General features: G+C 41.8%; 1 protein-coding gene across 5 annotated transcripts in view; it reads right to left on the bottom strand.

Annotated features, from left to right (window-relative positions):
- SYTL5 (synaptotagmin like 5) overlaps window positions 1–17,167 on the bottom strand; it is a 79,842-nt gene that overhangs the window by 35,600 nt on the left and 27,075 nt on the right. For all 5 annotated transcript variants that reach the window (XM_033053539.2, XM_033053535.2, XM_033053537.2 and 2 more), the window contains exon 3: window positions 8,809–9,024. In XM_033053539.2, the coding sequence (XP_032909430.1) occupies window positions 8,809–9,024 (216 nt within the window). The remainder of the gene's footprint in view (window positions 1–8,808; window positions 9,025–17,167) is intronic.

Raw genomic sequence — 17,167 nt, 5'->3', positions numbered from 1 at the left:
AAGTTTGACCATAAAGCTGCACAAGTGCTGCTTTCCCCTTGGATGGAGATTTCACCATCCCTGATATCTTACCAGAAATACTTGACTTGATCAAGGGCAGACAGAACACTGCCCACACTCTCATCCAGACAAGCATCTTCACCCTTCCCCAAGCTCTGACAGCCTGAAGGAGCTGTGACCTTCACCCAGGGTTTCAGCAGGGTTGGAGGCTGCTGCACACAAAGCTCCAGGTTTTTACAACCAAACCTTGCAATAATTATTTTCACACACAGCCCTGGTAGTGACACCCCCTGGGCTGCTGTGGTTCATGGAGGGGCAGCTCTTTGCCACAGAGCCCCTGGAGAGCCATCCCCTACATCTTCTGGCCAGATGTGAACAGTGATGGGGGAGAGAAAACCTCTCTGGTGCCTCCTGCATCACAGGAGCCAGGGGCTTTCAGCCTGGGTGGAGGGGGGCTGAGGGCAGAGTGTCTGCTTGTTTTACTGTGCAGTAGTTTGTGATCTGATGGGGAGATCAGACCCTGCAATAGCAGAACCAAGAGCTCGGGGAGAGTCATGGGGGGATGGAGAGATAGAAGGAGCTGCAGACAAGGGAAGGATGGCTGGGGCAGCTGTGGAAGGAGACTGGGAAGGAAGAGGTGGAGGACTCTGTGCAAGGAAGGATCAGCAGTGTGCTGCTGGTGGAGGCAGGGCTGGCTTCCCCAGCACCCCTCCCTGGGACAGGACCCTCCTCTCCTCCACTCCACTGTGGTGTGGGACCTCAGAGCTCACCATCAGTCCCCCTGCCTGTGTCCCCACTCCATCTGAACACTCTCTGCTGCTTCTCTCTGGAAGTAAAGCAGACTACAAGACAGGAAAGGCTGGCACCAGGCTGGGAGTGAGGAAGAGGAACTGTGCAAGACTTTCCCTTCCTCTTGCCATCCCTGTGTAACTACTGGCCCAATACCCAGCTTCCTCAAAACGTAAGCTTTGCAGGGAAGGGACAGATTAATTTATTTGGGCAACAGCAGTTGATCCCTTTATCTTCTGGCAAAGGATAACTAAGCAATCTACTTTTCTTACTAACCTCTCTCTGCTATCTGCAACCTGCCACTATCAAACAGCCCCAAATTACACACCTGGTGCCCTCCTGCTTAGCCAAGGGTGCTCCAGGACCTTGCTGGCAAACACAAATTGGGCCCCAAGGAAAGAGGAGGGTACAAACCTCTTTTTCAGACTGTGCAGGCAAAGGGGTGTGATGGTCACTGACAGCTGAACCGTGTGCCTGGTCAGGTAAGGACAGCAAACTGAACTGCCCACCTTCTTCATTAGACTGATGCTATTAAGATCCACTTTTTCCATGAGAAGACACTCCGTGACAGGGACACTCTGAAGAGAATCACACCCATTCTGCTCTGATTTCACCAGAAGAATGAGGTCTGAGGCAAAACACACACAACTCCCTCAACTGAGGCACAAAACATGGCAATGGAGAATTGCCCTGCTTGGGTCAGGTGCTTCACCCCTCTGGCCAGCCCTGTTTATCCACACTGAAAGGGAAAAAGCAACAGGCACTGAAAACAAAATCCCCAAGCTTTGCATCTTTGAATTTCTAGTATTGGATGTATTTTTCATGTATGCTGAACAATTCACACAAAGACTAGTGTTCATGTTATCTTTATCACTCATACATGTCAGGAGTACCTATTAAAAGAATTTTTGTTCTGCACATAAATAGAAATTACTTCAAATCAAATGATTGCCTAAGTCTCTGACTTGAAGTTTGAATTTAATAATTGAATTTGACATTCTGAATCAAAAAATTGAAGAGCAAGACCTAAACAGTCTTACAATAATAATGTTATTCTCATGCAATTATGACAAGGGGAGTCTCTCTCCTACTGAGATAGAAGAAAGAAGCACTATGTCAGATACAGGTTTTAAAATGAGCCCTTTCTGTCTAAAGAGCTGTTACAGGTGAAAAGGAACAAGGGCTTTACTCAATAGCACATTGAATTAGTGCTTGCAGATTTTGTTGTTTGTGAAATGGGCCCAAGGTCCATGATCTGACTGCAGGTCATGGTATGTGCATGCATGTTCTTTACTTTCTCAGTTAGATTTAGCTCATAATGTAAACAATGTGTTTAATTTCTACCAAAACAGGATTTAGACTGACCTTTCAAGGTGTTCAAAAGAACCTGAAGTCAGTAGTTTTAGAAAGAAAGAAAACAGTGCTTAAAATTGTAATAACTGCAATTTTTGCATGATTGCACTATCCTATGCTCAGAACAGCAAGGAAAATTAACAGCCAGGCAGCTGAGTACCAAATATTTTAGGTATCTGCTAAAGTCCTTCTATGTTAATTACTGATCCATCTCCTCACATCACCATGTGAGGGGGAGCAGGTGCTTCTGTGCTTTTTCCCCCCTGTGATCTCCTACTAAACAAATTAATGACACAACACACTGCTCAGTTTAAAAACAGAGCATAACCTATGGCCCGCCCCTGCCAAAAACTCAGATTCTCCATTCTCATTTTTGCAAAGCACTTCATGGTTAAATGTCCCAGTTAATAATAAAAAAAATTCATTTCAGATGGAAAGTCCCAATTGTTACTTTCAATTATTTCTGTAAGGCAAAGCCCCACACTGGTAGAAAAGTTTCATTTCCATTTGATCATCCTGTCTAACTCACATCCACAGCAGAAGCAAGAGATTCAGCCTACCTTCCTTTCCATCCCCTGTTCCTCAAGTTATTTTACTTCCTCCTCAGGAAGAAAATATGGGAACAAAGGCAAAACCAAAGGCTGGATAAAATGCAGCCTGTGCTTGAACACACCAAAGCCATTATCATATATCCTCACATACCCTCTTTTTTGTATGTATTCAATTCCACAGAGTATTTTCTACAACATAAATTAATTCCCCTGTAAGTTTTATTATGCTGTGAGGTTATTAAAGATAATTTTTTGACCCTGTGAAAAAAAAGGCAAACTTGCCTACAAGTTACTAAAATCAAACTGTAAGAAATTTGAAAGAATTTGCATACTAAAACATTGGAAATACCTCTATTTTTAGACTCCTAATGGGAATAAATGTTACTAAGAGATACTGATGAATTTTCATGACATGTTAAGAGAGCATAATCATTTCATAGATTATTAAGATAAATTTTCCATTACTGCTTTGTTCTGTTGTAATAACTTATTGCATTTGATATATAAAGGCAGTGCTCTCAGATACCTAGACCCACTTGCAATAAGAAATAGAGACAGCCTCAAGTTGTGAAATATGCCTTTCAGAAGACAGCCAGAAGAACTTTATTCCCCTCAATCTACTGATCATTTTGTCTTCCAAGTTTAAAACAAAAACTGATCATAATTTAAGAAGATGTCAAGGGGGGAAAAGAGACTTTAATGGATCTTTTACAACCCATGTTTGAAAGCTCCTGATGACCTCAGTCCCTTGTATGCATGGAATGGAGCAGAAAGATTCTTCCAAGTGCATCACTACAGACAGGCTCAATTTACCTCATTAAATAGTGCAAAACAGGACAGTCAAACACAATCACATGGATGAGGACTGTCTTGTTCTCTGACCTTAGCTAAGAACTAAGAGTTTGGCTGAAGACTTGGCTCTAATCCTTCTTGACCTGTAAATGCTTTGTCTTGACACTTTGTATTTTACCTGGTAATAACACCCATGAGGGGCAAAATCCAACTGAGTCATTTTCTCTTTAGGGACATTCAAGGGAGATATGCTTTGACATTAACTGTGAACTGTGAGACAATTACATATAAATCTGTTTATTAGACCTAAAAATACTGATGGACTTCTCTCACTATTCACATTCAAATGTCTTTTCTCAAATTCACTAAATCTCTTTTTTTGAAAGCTTCTCAGAATGTAATTAATGTATTGTAACGAGATTCCCCATCATCATAAGCTGTTTTTCAGGCAAGTCTGTCTCTGGAGAAATGCAGATGAAATCCTCTAAAATATTATTTTATGGAAGTCAGATCTTCTTGTTGCCAGATGATGTTCTGATTGGCAGATGAACAAAGAGGTTGTATCATTAAATGATCTCACCCCTACAGCCACCATCATGTTACTATGTTATGCTTGGAGTTTTTTATTTTTTCAGATAATAAAATAATAATAATAATAATAATAAAAAACCCCAATAATAATAATAATAATAATATGCTTTGCCACACTTATAAAATTAGCCTCCTGAAATTACTGTTCTTCAAATCAAAGTGAGCATGCTTGCAGTTTGGCAAAATTTTTTTTTGTTTGTTTTTGGTTTTGTTTTGGTAGGTGGACATAAATCCACCATATCTCTTAGAGCAATGACATTTGATCCCAGGCTATGTGACAAAATGCCCTTGCACCGCACTGAAAGTATCCCAAATTCCAGTGTTAGGACCAGACAGGCAGGACTCAAAAAGCTCATAAGGAAAGAAATGTCAAAATGTATTAAATGAAGCAACAGGCAGATATTGGCTGTATTGCCTACATTCTTTCTATTGACACAACAAGTTGTTTCTGCAACCACTTTGCATGATCTGTGTAATCCAAGGGATTCCTGCAGTAATTTGTGCACTAGTTCTCTCTTTGAATGAACACATTCCCCACCCAGTACCTTCTTCTCTGACCACAAATATTCTAATTAAGTTTTCCAACAGTTCTGAAAAACTTCTGCACATATTCCTGCAGGTGTAATTCATGGCTATGGAAGAGGGCTTGTACAAGCTACTGCTTTTCCCATCACCTTAAACAGCACTTAAGAGACACTCTAGAGCACAATTTGGGGAGCCCAGCCATGAACTAGTACAGCACCAAAACTGTTAGGGGTTCACAAGGATCATAAACACTTCTCCCTGACTTTTAAGGGTCTCAGTCTGTATGAGAGCAGACAGACACACCACAACAACAGTTTAACCTGGCTCTGCTGATGGAACACTCAGCAGGGGCTGGAGTCTATACAGACATCGACATAATCAAGGCTGCTGAAAGAGGGACAAAGGAGAGGGGCGAATATAAAAGTTTTCCAACACTCTTTGGGAAGTATGGTAAAACAGTCCAATTTGACAGACACAAACACTGTATGAAGGTCAGTGCCACAGAACTAAAAGATTTTTCTACTCTTCCTGCCTTTTGTTTGCTACTCATAAAGCATAAATGTCTCTTATCACTGGATTACAGTAATTTCACGAATACAAGCCGCACCAATTTGACTAAGATTTTGCTCCTAAACCGGAAATGCGGCTAATAATCAGGAGCGGCTAATACAACCTCAGAAGTGCCTGCCAGAGTGCTGAGCCGAGCAGCTGCAAAGTCGGCATTTTGCGATTGTTACAAATCGCTACTCTGTTGCACCGCGGGTGGAGCCTGGCTCCCTGTAGGCAGAACGGGGGGCGGGGAGAGAGGCGGGAGAGCTCTCTTTCCTCCTCTGCCACAGCCCAGGGGAGAGACGGGGGGGGGGGCCCGGCGCCGCCATTGCTGCAGCTCGGGGAGGAGAGAGGGGACCCGGGCCGCCCCTACCGCGGCCGGGGGAGGGGGGGGGAAGCCCGCACCACCATTACTGCGGCTCGGGGAGCCGACGGGAGCCCCGCGCAGCCATTGCTGCGGCCCAGGGAGGGGGGGGAAGCGCGCGCCGCCATTGCTGCGGCCCGGGGAGGGGGGGGAAGCGCGCGCCGCCATTGCTGTGGCCCGGGGAGCCGACGGGAGCCCCGCGCAGCCATTGCCGCAGCTCGGGGAGCCGACGGGGTGCTTTGTCCCTGCCCGCCGCCGCCGCGGCAGGAGCGGGGAAACTCCGTCCCTGCCTGCCGCCGGCACCACGGGCGCGGGAAAGCTCCGTCCCCGCCCGCCGCCGCTGCCGTAGGAGCAGGGGAAGCTCCGTCCCTGCCTGCCACCGCGGGGCAGTGCCGACCCGGGGTGACCGAGCCCAGTGGCAGCGGCGGCCGGCCCCGAGCGGCAGCACCGGGCTGGGCCACCTGGCTCCGTCAGCGGCCCCTAGCGGGCCGAGCCTGCACAGCCTTAGCTCAGCCAGTAAACCCCGCCCTGCCGCCGTTCTGTTACTAATTGCACGCGGGTCCTTGCTGCGAACGACAAAGCGGCTTATATTCGTGTGCGGCTTATCTATGGACAAAAACCGAAATATTTGCCAACACCCAGAGATGCGGCTTATAGTCAGTGCGGCTTGTATTCGTGAATTTACTGTATTTTCTTTTCCTTGCTTTCTGCCTTTTCACCTTGTCAAAGGCCCTATTAACTTAATCAGTTCTTCCATCAACTGCAATTTAAAAAGCCTAAAAATCCTGATTCCCCCTGCATTTCTCACTTGATAGAAAAGCAGAACTGAAATAATTTTAATAAGAACTATGCACAATGATGCAACTAAAATGCCTTTCCCAAACCTCCATCTCCACACTGCCCACACAGAAGATAATCTCTCTGTGTACTCCCAGCAAGGTAAAAGACATTTGAGACATCATTAACTGTCATGAAGTCTTGTAGAAACGCTGCATATGAACAAAAAGAAAGGAGGAAGAGAGTTTCAATTTAATAAAGATACTCAACATGGGCAGAACATTAGCACGTTTAAACAAAAGTTTAGCACTTTGCAAGCAAATTCCACAGCGGTTTGTAACAGCCTAAAGGCAGACTTCACCCACAATTAATTGCCAAGGTGATTGCTAAGAGCAGTGCCTGGCACACAGAATTGCAGCACGATCAGGTGCAGCAGAGGTCACACATGGTTTGAGAAGTTGCCTCACTCATCTGTCAGCCCCAGAGCAGGACCATCTGTATTGATGTTATCATCCCAAGAGAGGTTTATCCAACCTGTTGTAAAACAACATTCTGCAACTCTTACAAGTTATGTTAATGTTCATACCATCCAAATTACATCCTTTCACTGCAACTCAGGCATCACTTTACTTTTCTTGTCCAAAGAGGGGTCATAGAACAGTCTGTGAGCCACTTTCTGTGGATTTAAAACTCAGGTTTTCAGTCTTCTTTTGCCTAGGCTGAACATCTGCGATTCCTTCTATTGCTCTGGATGTCCTGTGTGCTAAGTTTCATTATTTTCTGCTGAACATTCTCCAGGTGACCAGTATGAATTCTGATACACAGAAATGGGCAGGTGCTCTACATAAAATAGTATTTTATAATGTATTTTACAGGCCATAATTTGGCTTGTACATCATTGTGTGATGCTCAATTTTTCTGCAGTGGAAAATTCTATTGATTCATGTTCAGCGTTTATCCAGTACAATACCCAGATCCTTTCCTAAGGAACAGCTGCAGAAGCTGTTTTTATGCTCATTTTATGTTTCTGCAGCTGCATTTTTTCCCAAATGTAGTACTTCCACGTGTCTATAGGGAGTCATCACTTGCTTTACCTTCAAACCACTTCTCTAAATTCTAAGCATCACTTTGAAACCCAATCCTGTGCTTCAGCATGTCTGGAGCACCTCTCAGTTTTATGTCTCCTGCAGGTGTAACTGGCAAACTCATCTGCTGCATCAAGGTCCTTAACTAAAATATTTAACAGCAATAAACCAGAATTTATTCTGCTTTATATCATTGGGGTTTTTTTAAATGTTTTTTTGGTTTGTATGTGTGGCGCTTTTTTGGGGGGGGGTTTCTTTGTTTGGGGGTTTTGGGGCTTTGTTTTCTTGAGTTTTTTTTGAGAGTGAAATGTCCATAACCATGCTGAGAACAGAGCTTTACAATTTTCCAGGTAGAGCTGCAATCACGCTGGCAGAATTTATTCCAGGGCACAGCTACCCTAATTTGTCAGCCTATTAGAAAGGAACAAGAAAGAGTATCAAAAGGTTAACTTCAGCCAAGTTATAAGACAGCAACAGATCCTCCTCTGTCACTTATCAAGGGTGAAAATTAAATTGGTTTTGACATTATTTGTTCTTGAGCCAGCTCTTACTCATCATCCTGTCACCTTGTCTCGGCTTTCAAACAACACAGCTACCATTTGTTTCATTGTTTTTAGAGAAATTAGAGGTAGTGTGGCAGGGTAAACAAATCCCTTGTTCTTTTCTTCATTTTTAAAGAGTAGCATTGTGTTTGCTGTTCTCCGTGCTGTCACCTCTGAAAGGCACAGTGCTGACATTATCCCAGGAGCTGCCTGAGGCAAAATACAAGCTCAGCCAGGCCCCTGCCAATTTAGAATCATTTCACAAATCAAACACTTAACCACCTTTCATCTTAAGAGGTGAGACACCATCCTTTGGATGTGCCCCTTTGGATGCAGAGGAGGTTAAGGCATCTACTTAAAAATAGAAGCAACCTTCTAAAGCTGAAGTTAGAAGATACAAGCACTAAACTCCATGCCCTGCTATGTTAACTTTTTACTGTCAAGGTAGCCAAAGTGTTGACAGAACCAGCAATTTGGGTTCATTTTCTGAAACAATTTACAGAAAACTTTCCTTTCTGATCTTGTTAGTTTGAAGGTCTGCTTAGAAAAAACCTTCTAATTCTTTTTTTTATCCTGTCTCTTTCTTAGTCCTTACATCAGGACACATAACCGAGTTGCCCAACACGTTTCTCCTTTCCTTCATGGCTATCTTAGTAAGTCAAGCTAAAAAATCCCGTATTACCAAACTTATCAAGTGAATTATTCTTCCAAGTCTTTGGAAAACAAGCTAGTTTAAACTGGAATTGGGAAAAGAGATAGTGCAGGAGATACAAGCCCCAGATAAGCCTCTCCCCTTGTGCATTCTCTGGGCACTTTCTTTTGTGCTAAGGGCTCTCAGTCACAGTCAGGGCTGTAACTCCAGACGTGGTTATAAAAACTGCCCAACTTACGCAATCTTGGCACACACCGAGCACTTCCACTGCCCGTCCGCTCCCAGCACGCGGCAGGAGCCGCACACTCGCAGCTGGCAGCTCTGGCACAGCTCTCCCCTGTCAAAGATGAAGCCCAGGCTTTTCTGGCAGCGAACACACACCCTGCTGTTGTCCTGTTCCGAGTGGTGGTTTCCGCCTTTCCTTCTCACTTCCAGGAGCTCGTTTTTCAATTTCCTAGAAGTTAAAAAAAAAATAAAAGCTTTTAATTTGGAGATTTAACTCAGTGATCTGTAAGAATTTATTAACACATTAAGACTTTGTGCTAAAAATACAAGATGTAAGTACAATTTTTTTGGTTTTATTTGCTGTATTTCTTGACACACAGATGACCCAGAAGAAATCTATCCTCCAGCAGTCAAGAGGAAAATCTGGTAGATCACTATAAGTAACTGCAGATAGCTGAGCAGTTCTGGACAACTGATAAACCATCTTTGCTTGTCCCTCATCAATATTTCAAGTCATGCTGAGCCGAGGTTCTCAGAACTGAGACTATCCAGTGTATGCACAGAAGGAAAAGAAGAAAATATCTTCTGCAATTAGTGTGTATTTAATAACAGGCCAGTGCAGCATTAGCTAGGAGTACATATGCAATTCTGTACCAGTTATTCAAAGCCTTAAAGGAGCCCAAACCAAAGGATTTGAATAGACAGTGGTGTTATACAGGAGAATGCCAGTTTATATAGTGTCACTTGAAGATCTTACCAGTTCTACCACTGACTCTACAGAATAAAAATATTTGTGTTTAAGACTTAATTTTAAAGTCTGCAGTTTCAATGGCCAATGAGTTGGATCCTTAGCAATAAAACAACTGAGCTCAGTGGCTGCTAAATTCTTTCAGTTTTACATGCCTGGGTGTTGCTCTGTCCCCTTTACCCCACCCTTCCCTGTGCTGTCTTTCATGCCCCTCATCAGCCAGGAGCCCCCAAAGTCCCTCAGTCATGAAGCACTCCAGCTCACTGAAATTCCTATCTCTGTGCACACACAGATGCTTCAGGGGAGATTTAAAAACCTGCTGCCACCTAAAGATCAGCAAAAAAAAAAGTGCCAGAAGAAAACCACACGGAAGATAAAACCAATAAAAGATTGCAAGTTGCAGCCCAGTAAAGGAGGCCAGGAACATTGCTAGGGCCACCAGGGAGCCAGCCCTGACAGAATTAGGTTATTTGTGGATACACTGCCTTGCTAAAAGGCTGGCCAGCGTTTTGCTTCCCACTGGGATCCCATGAGCAGCTGCTCTGCAGCCACCTGACCTGTGGATGCTCAGCCTCTGACAGCTCTAGAAAAAGGGCATGGTCAGTCCCTCCAGGCAGCAAATGCAAATCCCAGTCAAGGGTTTTCCTCTGCTGGCTTCTATCCAAAAGTGAGTGCTTCATCCAGCTTTAGACCCTTCTCCAACATCCAATCCAAACCTTTCTCTCGTGCCTGAACCTTCAAAAGTCTGTCCAGGCTTCTTGTCCTTTCTTGGTACTTTGCTAACTGTTCTTGCAGTTTATTGATTGCATCTGACATCTCCCCACTTCCTGCAGAGATGCTTTTGCTTCCAGGCATGTGTCCATTTCCTTCTGTGAGTCAGCCAGTTCCAAATGCAGACAGGTGATTTGTGCTGTGAAAACTGCCAGTGGTGCTGGGTGTGTCACTGTGCACAGAGAAGGGACATGAGCCCCATTCTTGCCAGCCCCATCCCTGGATCTACCTCCCAAGCATCAAATGAGAGCTCCTCTGCTTCTTCTGGACTGAAAGCCAAAGGCAACCCAACACCACCCACCACCACAATGCTCTTGACCACACATTTTTAAAAGAGACACCTCATCTATCCACTTGAAAAATAAATAAATAAATAAATAAATAAATAAATAAATAAATAAATAAATAAATAAATAAAGTGAAGACATCTGATTACCACCAAGCTTATGGTCACTCACATCTCACTAAGCATCAAACAAAAATATTCACACATGTCACCTCTCCAGCAATGTGAAGTTGTCAGAGATGAGGAGCTGTGCTCCATGGCCACTTTGAGTAGGAGCTGACCTGGGGGAAATTTGTTAAGATTGATTGTGCTTTCACACAGTGAGAGGTATTGCAGCTCTTCCCAGGCTCAAATTCACCTTGCCCTGGACTTCTGCCATGACCTCAGGAGCTGCAATTCCCAATGACCTGTGTGACCTGTAAGCACTGAGCCAAGAAGATGCTGTGCACAGTGGCCTTTTCCACATGCTCTGTCACTAGGTCCTCTATTGCACCCAGCAGCAGCTCCCAACTTTCCCTGCCTTCCTTTAGCCTCCATTTTCTCAATTACAATATTCTCCTGCTAATCTCACCTATTTTGGTTGCCAAACTGGAACACCACTCTTTACTTGACCATTGGTCATTCTCTATTTCATTTTATTTGGTGGTCTCCTGTCAAAACTGTGGCATTTTATACAACAGAACCACCAATGAATGCTCAACAAAGTCTTTGAGAGACAATTGTATTCTTACATTTTATCCAGGTTTGTAAAGATTTGGTCAATCACATACCAAACAACTAAAAAGGCACGAATAATTCAGCTCCAGTTTCTTTTGGCACTGAGTATCTGCCTGCAAATCAAGCACCTGATCCTTACCCCAGTGTCACAGTGACTCAGAAGAGGAAAATTGTTAATCCTCAAATCTCAGAAGGGTTAGAATACTATGCACTAGCAAAGACTTATTTTTACATACCAGATTTATTTCCAGTGTCTTGTTTTTACTGAAAAAAATTAAATTAATCATGACCCATTGCATTTCAGGAACTTGACACACAGTTACTGGAAGTTGTCACCTTTTTGGCAATAATCACTGTGTCTGTGCACTGCATCCAGGTGTGTAATGGTGAAACAAAGCCTCTCTGAACTCCTTCCACTCCAGCCTTCTCCCTCCCCACTGCAACTTTCAGGTCTTCAGCAACTTTTGTGCTTAGTTAGAAGTATTATTGGGGACAAAATCTGTTTTAAATAGTTCCAATATAAAATTAGGAAATGTCTATTGGCCCAAAACAATAAACAGAGCATTTTAAAAAATTGCTTAGAGATCAATATATTAAAAAACTTATCAATGTTCTTGTGACATTAAAAAGACATTATTCCTGCTATTCAGTAATGGTGGTTGCAGGAGTATTTCCCACTGCTTATTTGAACAATCTAAAATTCTTATCAGCTGGTAGCTGATCTGCTAACAGCATAAATTCTGAGAAGTGCTTGTTTTCTTATTTCTGAATGTAAATTGCCTTTTATGACTTCCAGAGAACTGACAGAAAATAAATCAACCCACACTTTCTCCATTCAATTAAACAAACTAGAAAGAAAAAAATTAAAAAGAAAGCAAAGAGTGCATGGACAGATACACTGGACATGAACTTTCATTTGAGATTTCCTATATTATTTGTTGAGCTTCACTCCTGATGGACTGCAACAAATATGTTCATATCTTAAGAAAATAAAAATGTGCTGTGTCGAGGGCCAAGAAGAGCAGGAGGAGGTGGGTGAGTCATCTGAAAAAAACATCATCCTAACAGTCCCTAAACAAGCAGAGCTGAGCTGCACTGCCTTCACTGCACTGAAAAGGGATAACAAGTGCAGCCTGGAGCTGCACTGACTTATTACAATATTTATTTCCAAGGGCAGGAACCAGCTGGGTTACAAACACCCAATTTCCTTGTACCAGTCTAACATTTGCACTCTCCATAATTTTAAAGGAATATGTTTAAAGATGGAGTTAGATATTATTAATGACAAATATTAAACAAGAATTAATCTTTATCAATCTTCTCCTAGTAATGTGAAAGGGAAAATAAAACTCAGCAGAAGGCAATTTAATAGGCTTCTGGAGAAAAAGGAACCTGTCATTCACTGAAGTTTCTAAACCTTCTCTTACAATGGTTGTTTGATGAAAGATAGCTATTAAAAATAAATTAGATTCTGCTAAGTATAACAGAATATGTAGCCATTTTTCTAAACTATGAATAATATTAATATCCCTCTACTGCCTGAGAAAATGTGTTAAGCGTGTTGTAGAAGAGTTCTGTCATGTCCAGTATTCCAGGTAACACTGAATGTCTTAACCTGAGCCTTTCCAAAGGTGACCTTAAAGATCCATGTAAAATACAGCAAGAAACAAAACAAAACAACACAAGCAAATAAACCAACTCCAGAATTCATAGCTCTTGGCACAGTTGCCCACCAGCCACCAGAGGCTCAGGAATCCCTAAGGAGTTCAGGTCCTTCCCTATGGATGCTGAAAGAAACGAGGCAAAGGTCCTTGGTCCTTCACAAATGCAGCCTCAAGAGATGAAATATTCTCAAACCCCTCTAATACTGCAAAGAGGAAGCAATGAGAAGCCTTAACAGATCAATTTTTTATTAAAAGTAAGCTTTACCCAAGAGAATATTTATCTCTCAAAAGTAAAATATCTATACTGCTGCAGGAGGCAAGACATTCTTTGCCCAAGCCATTCACTTAAATGAATGCCATAATTTCCTTTAACTCTGTAAGCTTTATCCACTTGTTTTAAGTTAGGTAACTTTTAATTTTAATATCAAACTGACTGGATTGGATGTTTTTTTCTGTTTCAGTAGGATTTTAGAAAACTTTTTATTTTGAATATTTTTCTATCGCATCTCATCTCCATTACAAAAAAACCCAAACAAACAAAAAACAACAAAACCAACAAACAAACAAAAAAGAAACAAAGCAAAAAAAAAAACCAAACAAACTGTCAAATGCAATGATATACATGATTCCTGAGTTTGATTTTCAAATTTCTCCTGGATCTTCTTTCTCCCCATTTCAAAACCCTTTTTCCTCTGAAGATGTAGAGCAGCATAATCCAAGTATACCTGGTTTTATTTTGCCATTCTAAATTTGCAGAATTCAAAGAGTCGTTAAAAATTGAACTAAAACTAAAAAAGGGCAACACTCTCCCTCCCTCAGTCAATTACAACTAAAGAGTTTGGCAGGGAAAAAAAATTGAATTGCTTTTGCACAGATGAATAGAAACATCCTTGCTCTGAATCTGTGCAACTGCTAATTTATGTACTAGAGAATTTTTCTGTACAAGAACTTGAATATGAGGAAAAAAGGCAATTTTCTTTCCAGACTGATTCTCAGTACTTTCTCCAAATCCAGCCAGATTCCCTTCACTGTCTGGCAGTGTGCAGAAAATAACAGTAAATATTATTGAGAGTTCACAAAAAGAACTGGGCTATTGCCAGTTTCCATTGAGATCTCCTTGGATTGCAAAATATGAGAAGCTGAAGTATTTTTTATACTCATTTAATAAGTTCAGGTTTTCACATTTTGTTTATGTAGCAGATCATCATGATAAAAACTGTGTTAAGAGCACCCAAGCATGGAGGCACATTGATGGCAACACAAGGAAACAAGCAAAGAGGGAATTTGCAAAGAAAAAGGGATCTGGCATAAGGAATGGCAGAACAGAGCCTATACTGGATATCATAATGATGACAAACTTCCATAGGTGAAACTTTTTCTGGGTAACTCACTCCTCCTCTCAGATAAAAATGGTTATTAAGATTGAAAAAAATATTAAACATGACAAAACAGATCCCCTGTTGGTTTCTTGCTAGTCCTCAATAAAACAGATTACACCCAGTGTATGAAAATTAGTCACCATGAGAAATTCTCTCACCACTGCAGGATCCTGGTTCTCAAAGAACACAGGACAGCAAAACAGGCACCTCTACCCTTAGAGAGCTGGCAATAGTAACTACCTTTGATGGAAACCTCTCTCAAAAATAACAATGTGTTAAACCGAGTTAAATACACCTCACAAATGTCTGAGCTGCCAGACAGGAACTTTACAAATTCCAGGTACAGATGGCCAACGTGCTTTAACACAAGGGCTCTCTCCTTCAAATATTTATGAACAGTTTTACAGAAACACAGACCATGCACCATATTACATATGTTATCCTGCAACCATTCTGTATTTACAAACAAGTCCAAATGTATATTCAGCAGATAAGTCACTTCCCATTCCCAGTCTTCATACTTCTGCTTCTCTGAAGTACTTTCCTGTAGCTACCACATGGTGGTACCCATGCTAACAATTTCTCCTCTATTATAATTACAGTAATTTCACAATTATAAGCCGCACCATTTTGACTAAAATTTTGGTCTGAACCCAGAAGTGTGGCTTATAATCAGGTGCTGGTAGCAGTCCCATTAAATGTTGGCTGCATCCTCCTGCAGTGACAGATGTGGCTCAGTTGGAGCAGTGCTCCTGTACAAGGTGCAGTTTCCCTCCGGAGCTCCAGTGGGGATGTGGAGAAATCCGGTTTTCCTCTGGAGTCCAGTGAAGAAAGGGGCTCCCTTAGTGTCCCAAAACCTCTGTTTTTATCTTGGTAAGAAATGTTGGGCTCTTCCCCCTGGCTGGAGCAACTCCCAATGGGATGCAGTAATTTTATCAGTCCCACAGTGGGGCTCAATGGCCATGAGCAGAAAATGACTGGCTGGAGGAAGGATGGGTTGTGAAAAGATAAAGAACAATGCCCTGCCTGGTTTCAATGGATGGCCCATTAGCAGAATATCTCCCACGGAGATAAGGATCACTGCCCCACTCTCAACAGATGGTGATAGAACAGATACCTTTTATCACACTCTGTATTGTAACGTGCGGCTTATAATCAGGTGTGGCTTATAATCCTTAAATTACTGTAATCTTTATTACGAAGGTTGATTATTTATATTATCAAAACTAGACCTCAGAAAAAGAACTTGATGGGTCCTGTGTTTCTCTCTCGTGGGTGAAATAATTGTGCATCAAACAAAAATGCAAGAGCCACCAGCACTCCAGAACACGAACACAGGCAGTGACGGTAAAAACAACCCTTAACAGTTTCATTATTAGAACATCCCACTGTATTTACCATTGCTTTCATAATGAATAGAAAGGTATTTTTAAGTCACAAGGGCTTTTCAAAACTAACAAGAAGACAAAAGAAGAATTATCAAGATAGATTCAGAAAGAGTGAAACAGGAAAACAAGGCATAAGTAAGCATCTTCCCATTATGGAAAATGCCTTGAAAATAAACAGAAAGGGACTTGCTCTTCTGTAAAGTACTTCAATAAAGTATATAACAGATTGTACCAAATGGAATTTTAAAGACAACAAATGTTCCTCTGAAGTGTGCTTATAAGCCATGATTATAGATCCTTGCCAAGTTGTACTGAGAAAGAAAAATTAAAAAGTCTCCTAGGAAGCAGTTAACCATCAAATTCTTTGTAGTTTTTATATTTCTGGAATCTGTCCATATTCCAGTGTTATCAGGCAAAGTGACAATAAATCTGAAGCCAATTGGTTCATACACAGGTGTTAGAAGTATGCATGAGCACCTCATTACAGCATTAGTTATTCTAATTAGCATTGTATTTCAGATTAACTTGATTTTGAGTATTTTCTTTGGGTGCTTCTTCCATTTTTGCCAAAATCCTGATAAGCCAATACCACCTGTGACTTCCCTGAACTGTGCTGAGCTGTAACCTCCAAGGGTGCTGTGAGTTCCCAGACTGAGTACATTTGGCAGAGTGAATTCCAGCAATGCCATAAAAAGCAGAAAATTTGGGGGGTTAAGACATCATATTTTAAAAAATAAAAAAGAAAACAGTAACAAATGAAACCCAAAATGAACCAAATGAAGCAGAACAAGAAATTGCACAAAACCTCAGAAGTTTCACATTTCCATTTGAGATTGGGAAAGGACAATAGTTGGGAAAAGCTTTCAGGGCTTTAGGAATCTGGTGATCTGATACACTCCAAACTGATGCCTTTGACAGATATTATTGGCACATCACACATTTCCAAGGCCACCACCTCAGGAAACCAAAATAATTTATTTGAAATTCTTATTTTATTACTAAATGGAGTACAATGCTTGGAACAAACAGTGCTCCATCTGTTTTCTTCTTCATCTCACAAACCATTAAGGAGACAAAATGATTAATTTGCCCACACCACCTTAAAGAAACACCTTTCCTTCCAGCAAAAGCAGAAGAAGCAGCCAGTTTTCACCCCCTCCTTTTAGATGAGCCTCTGTGTTCCCCCAGGTAAATAGGCTGCACACCAACAGGGGCATTGCACTTAGACTGGGTTCAGCTGAAGGAGAAAAGTTTTCAAAACCTGTGGCTGAACTCTGCAAGGATAATGGTTTTACACAGTAGAAGCTTCACCAGGTGCTGATCTCTGCAATGTCTAAAATGTCTTTGCACAATGCTTAAAATGTTGTTAGAAAATCAAAGGGAAGAACAATGCAGCCTGGCCTTGGGATTCATAGACAG

The sequence above is a fragment of the Catharus ustulatus genome, chromosome 2 (assembly GCF_009819885.2).
Source record: "Catharus ustulatus isolate bCatUst1 chromosome 2, bCatUst1.pri.v2, whole genome shotgun sequence".
In the NCBI taxonomy this organism is placed as follows: Eukaryota; Metazoa; Chordata; class Aves; order Passeriformes; family Turdidae; genus Catharus; species Catharus ustulatus.
The sequence above is the reverse complement of the archived record's forward strand: the minus strand, read 5'-3'. Positions and strand labels throughout refer to the sequence as shown.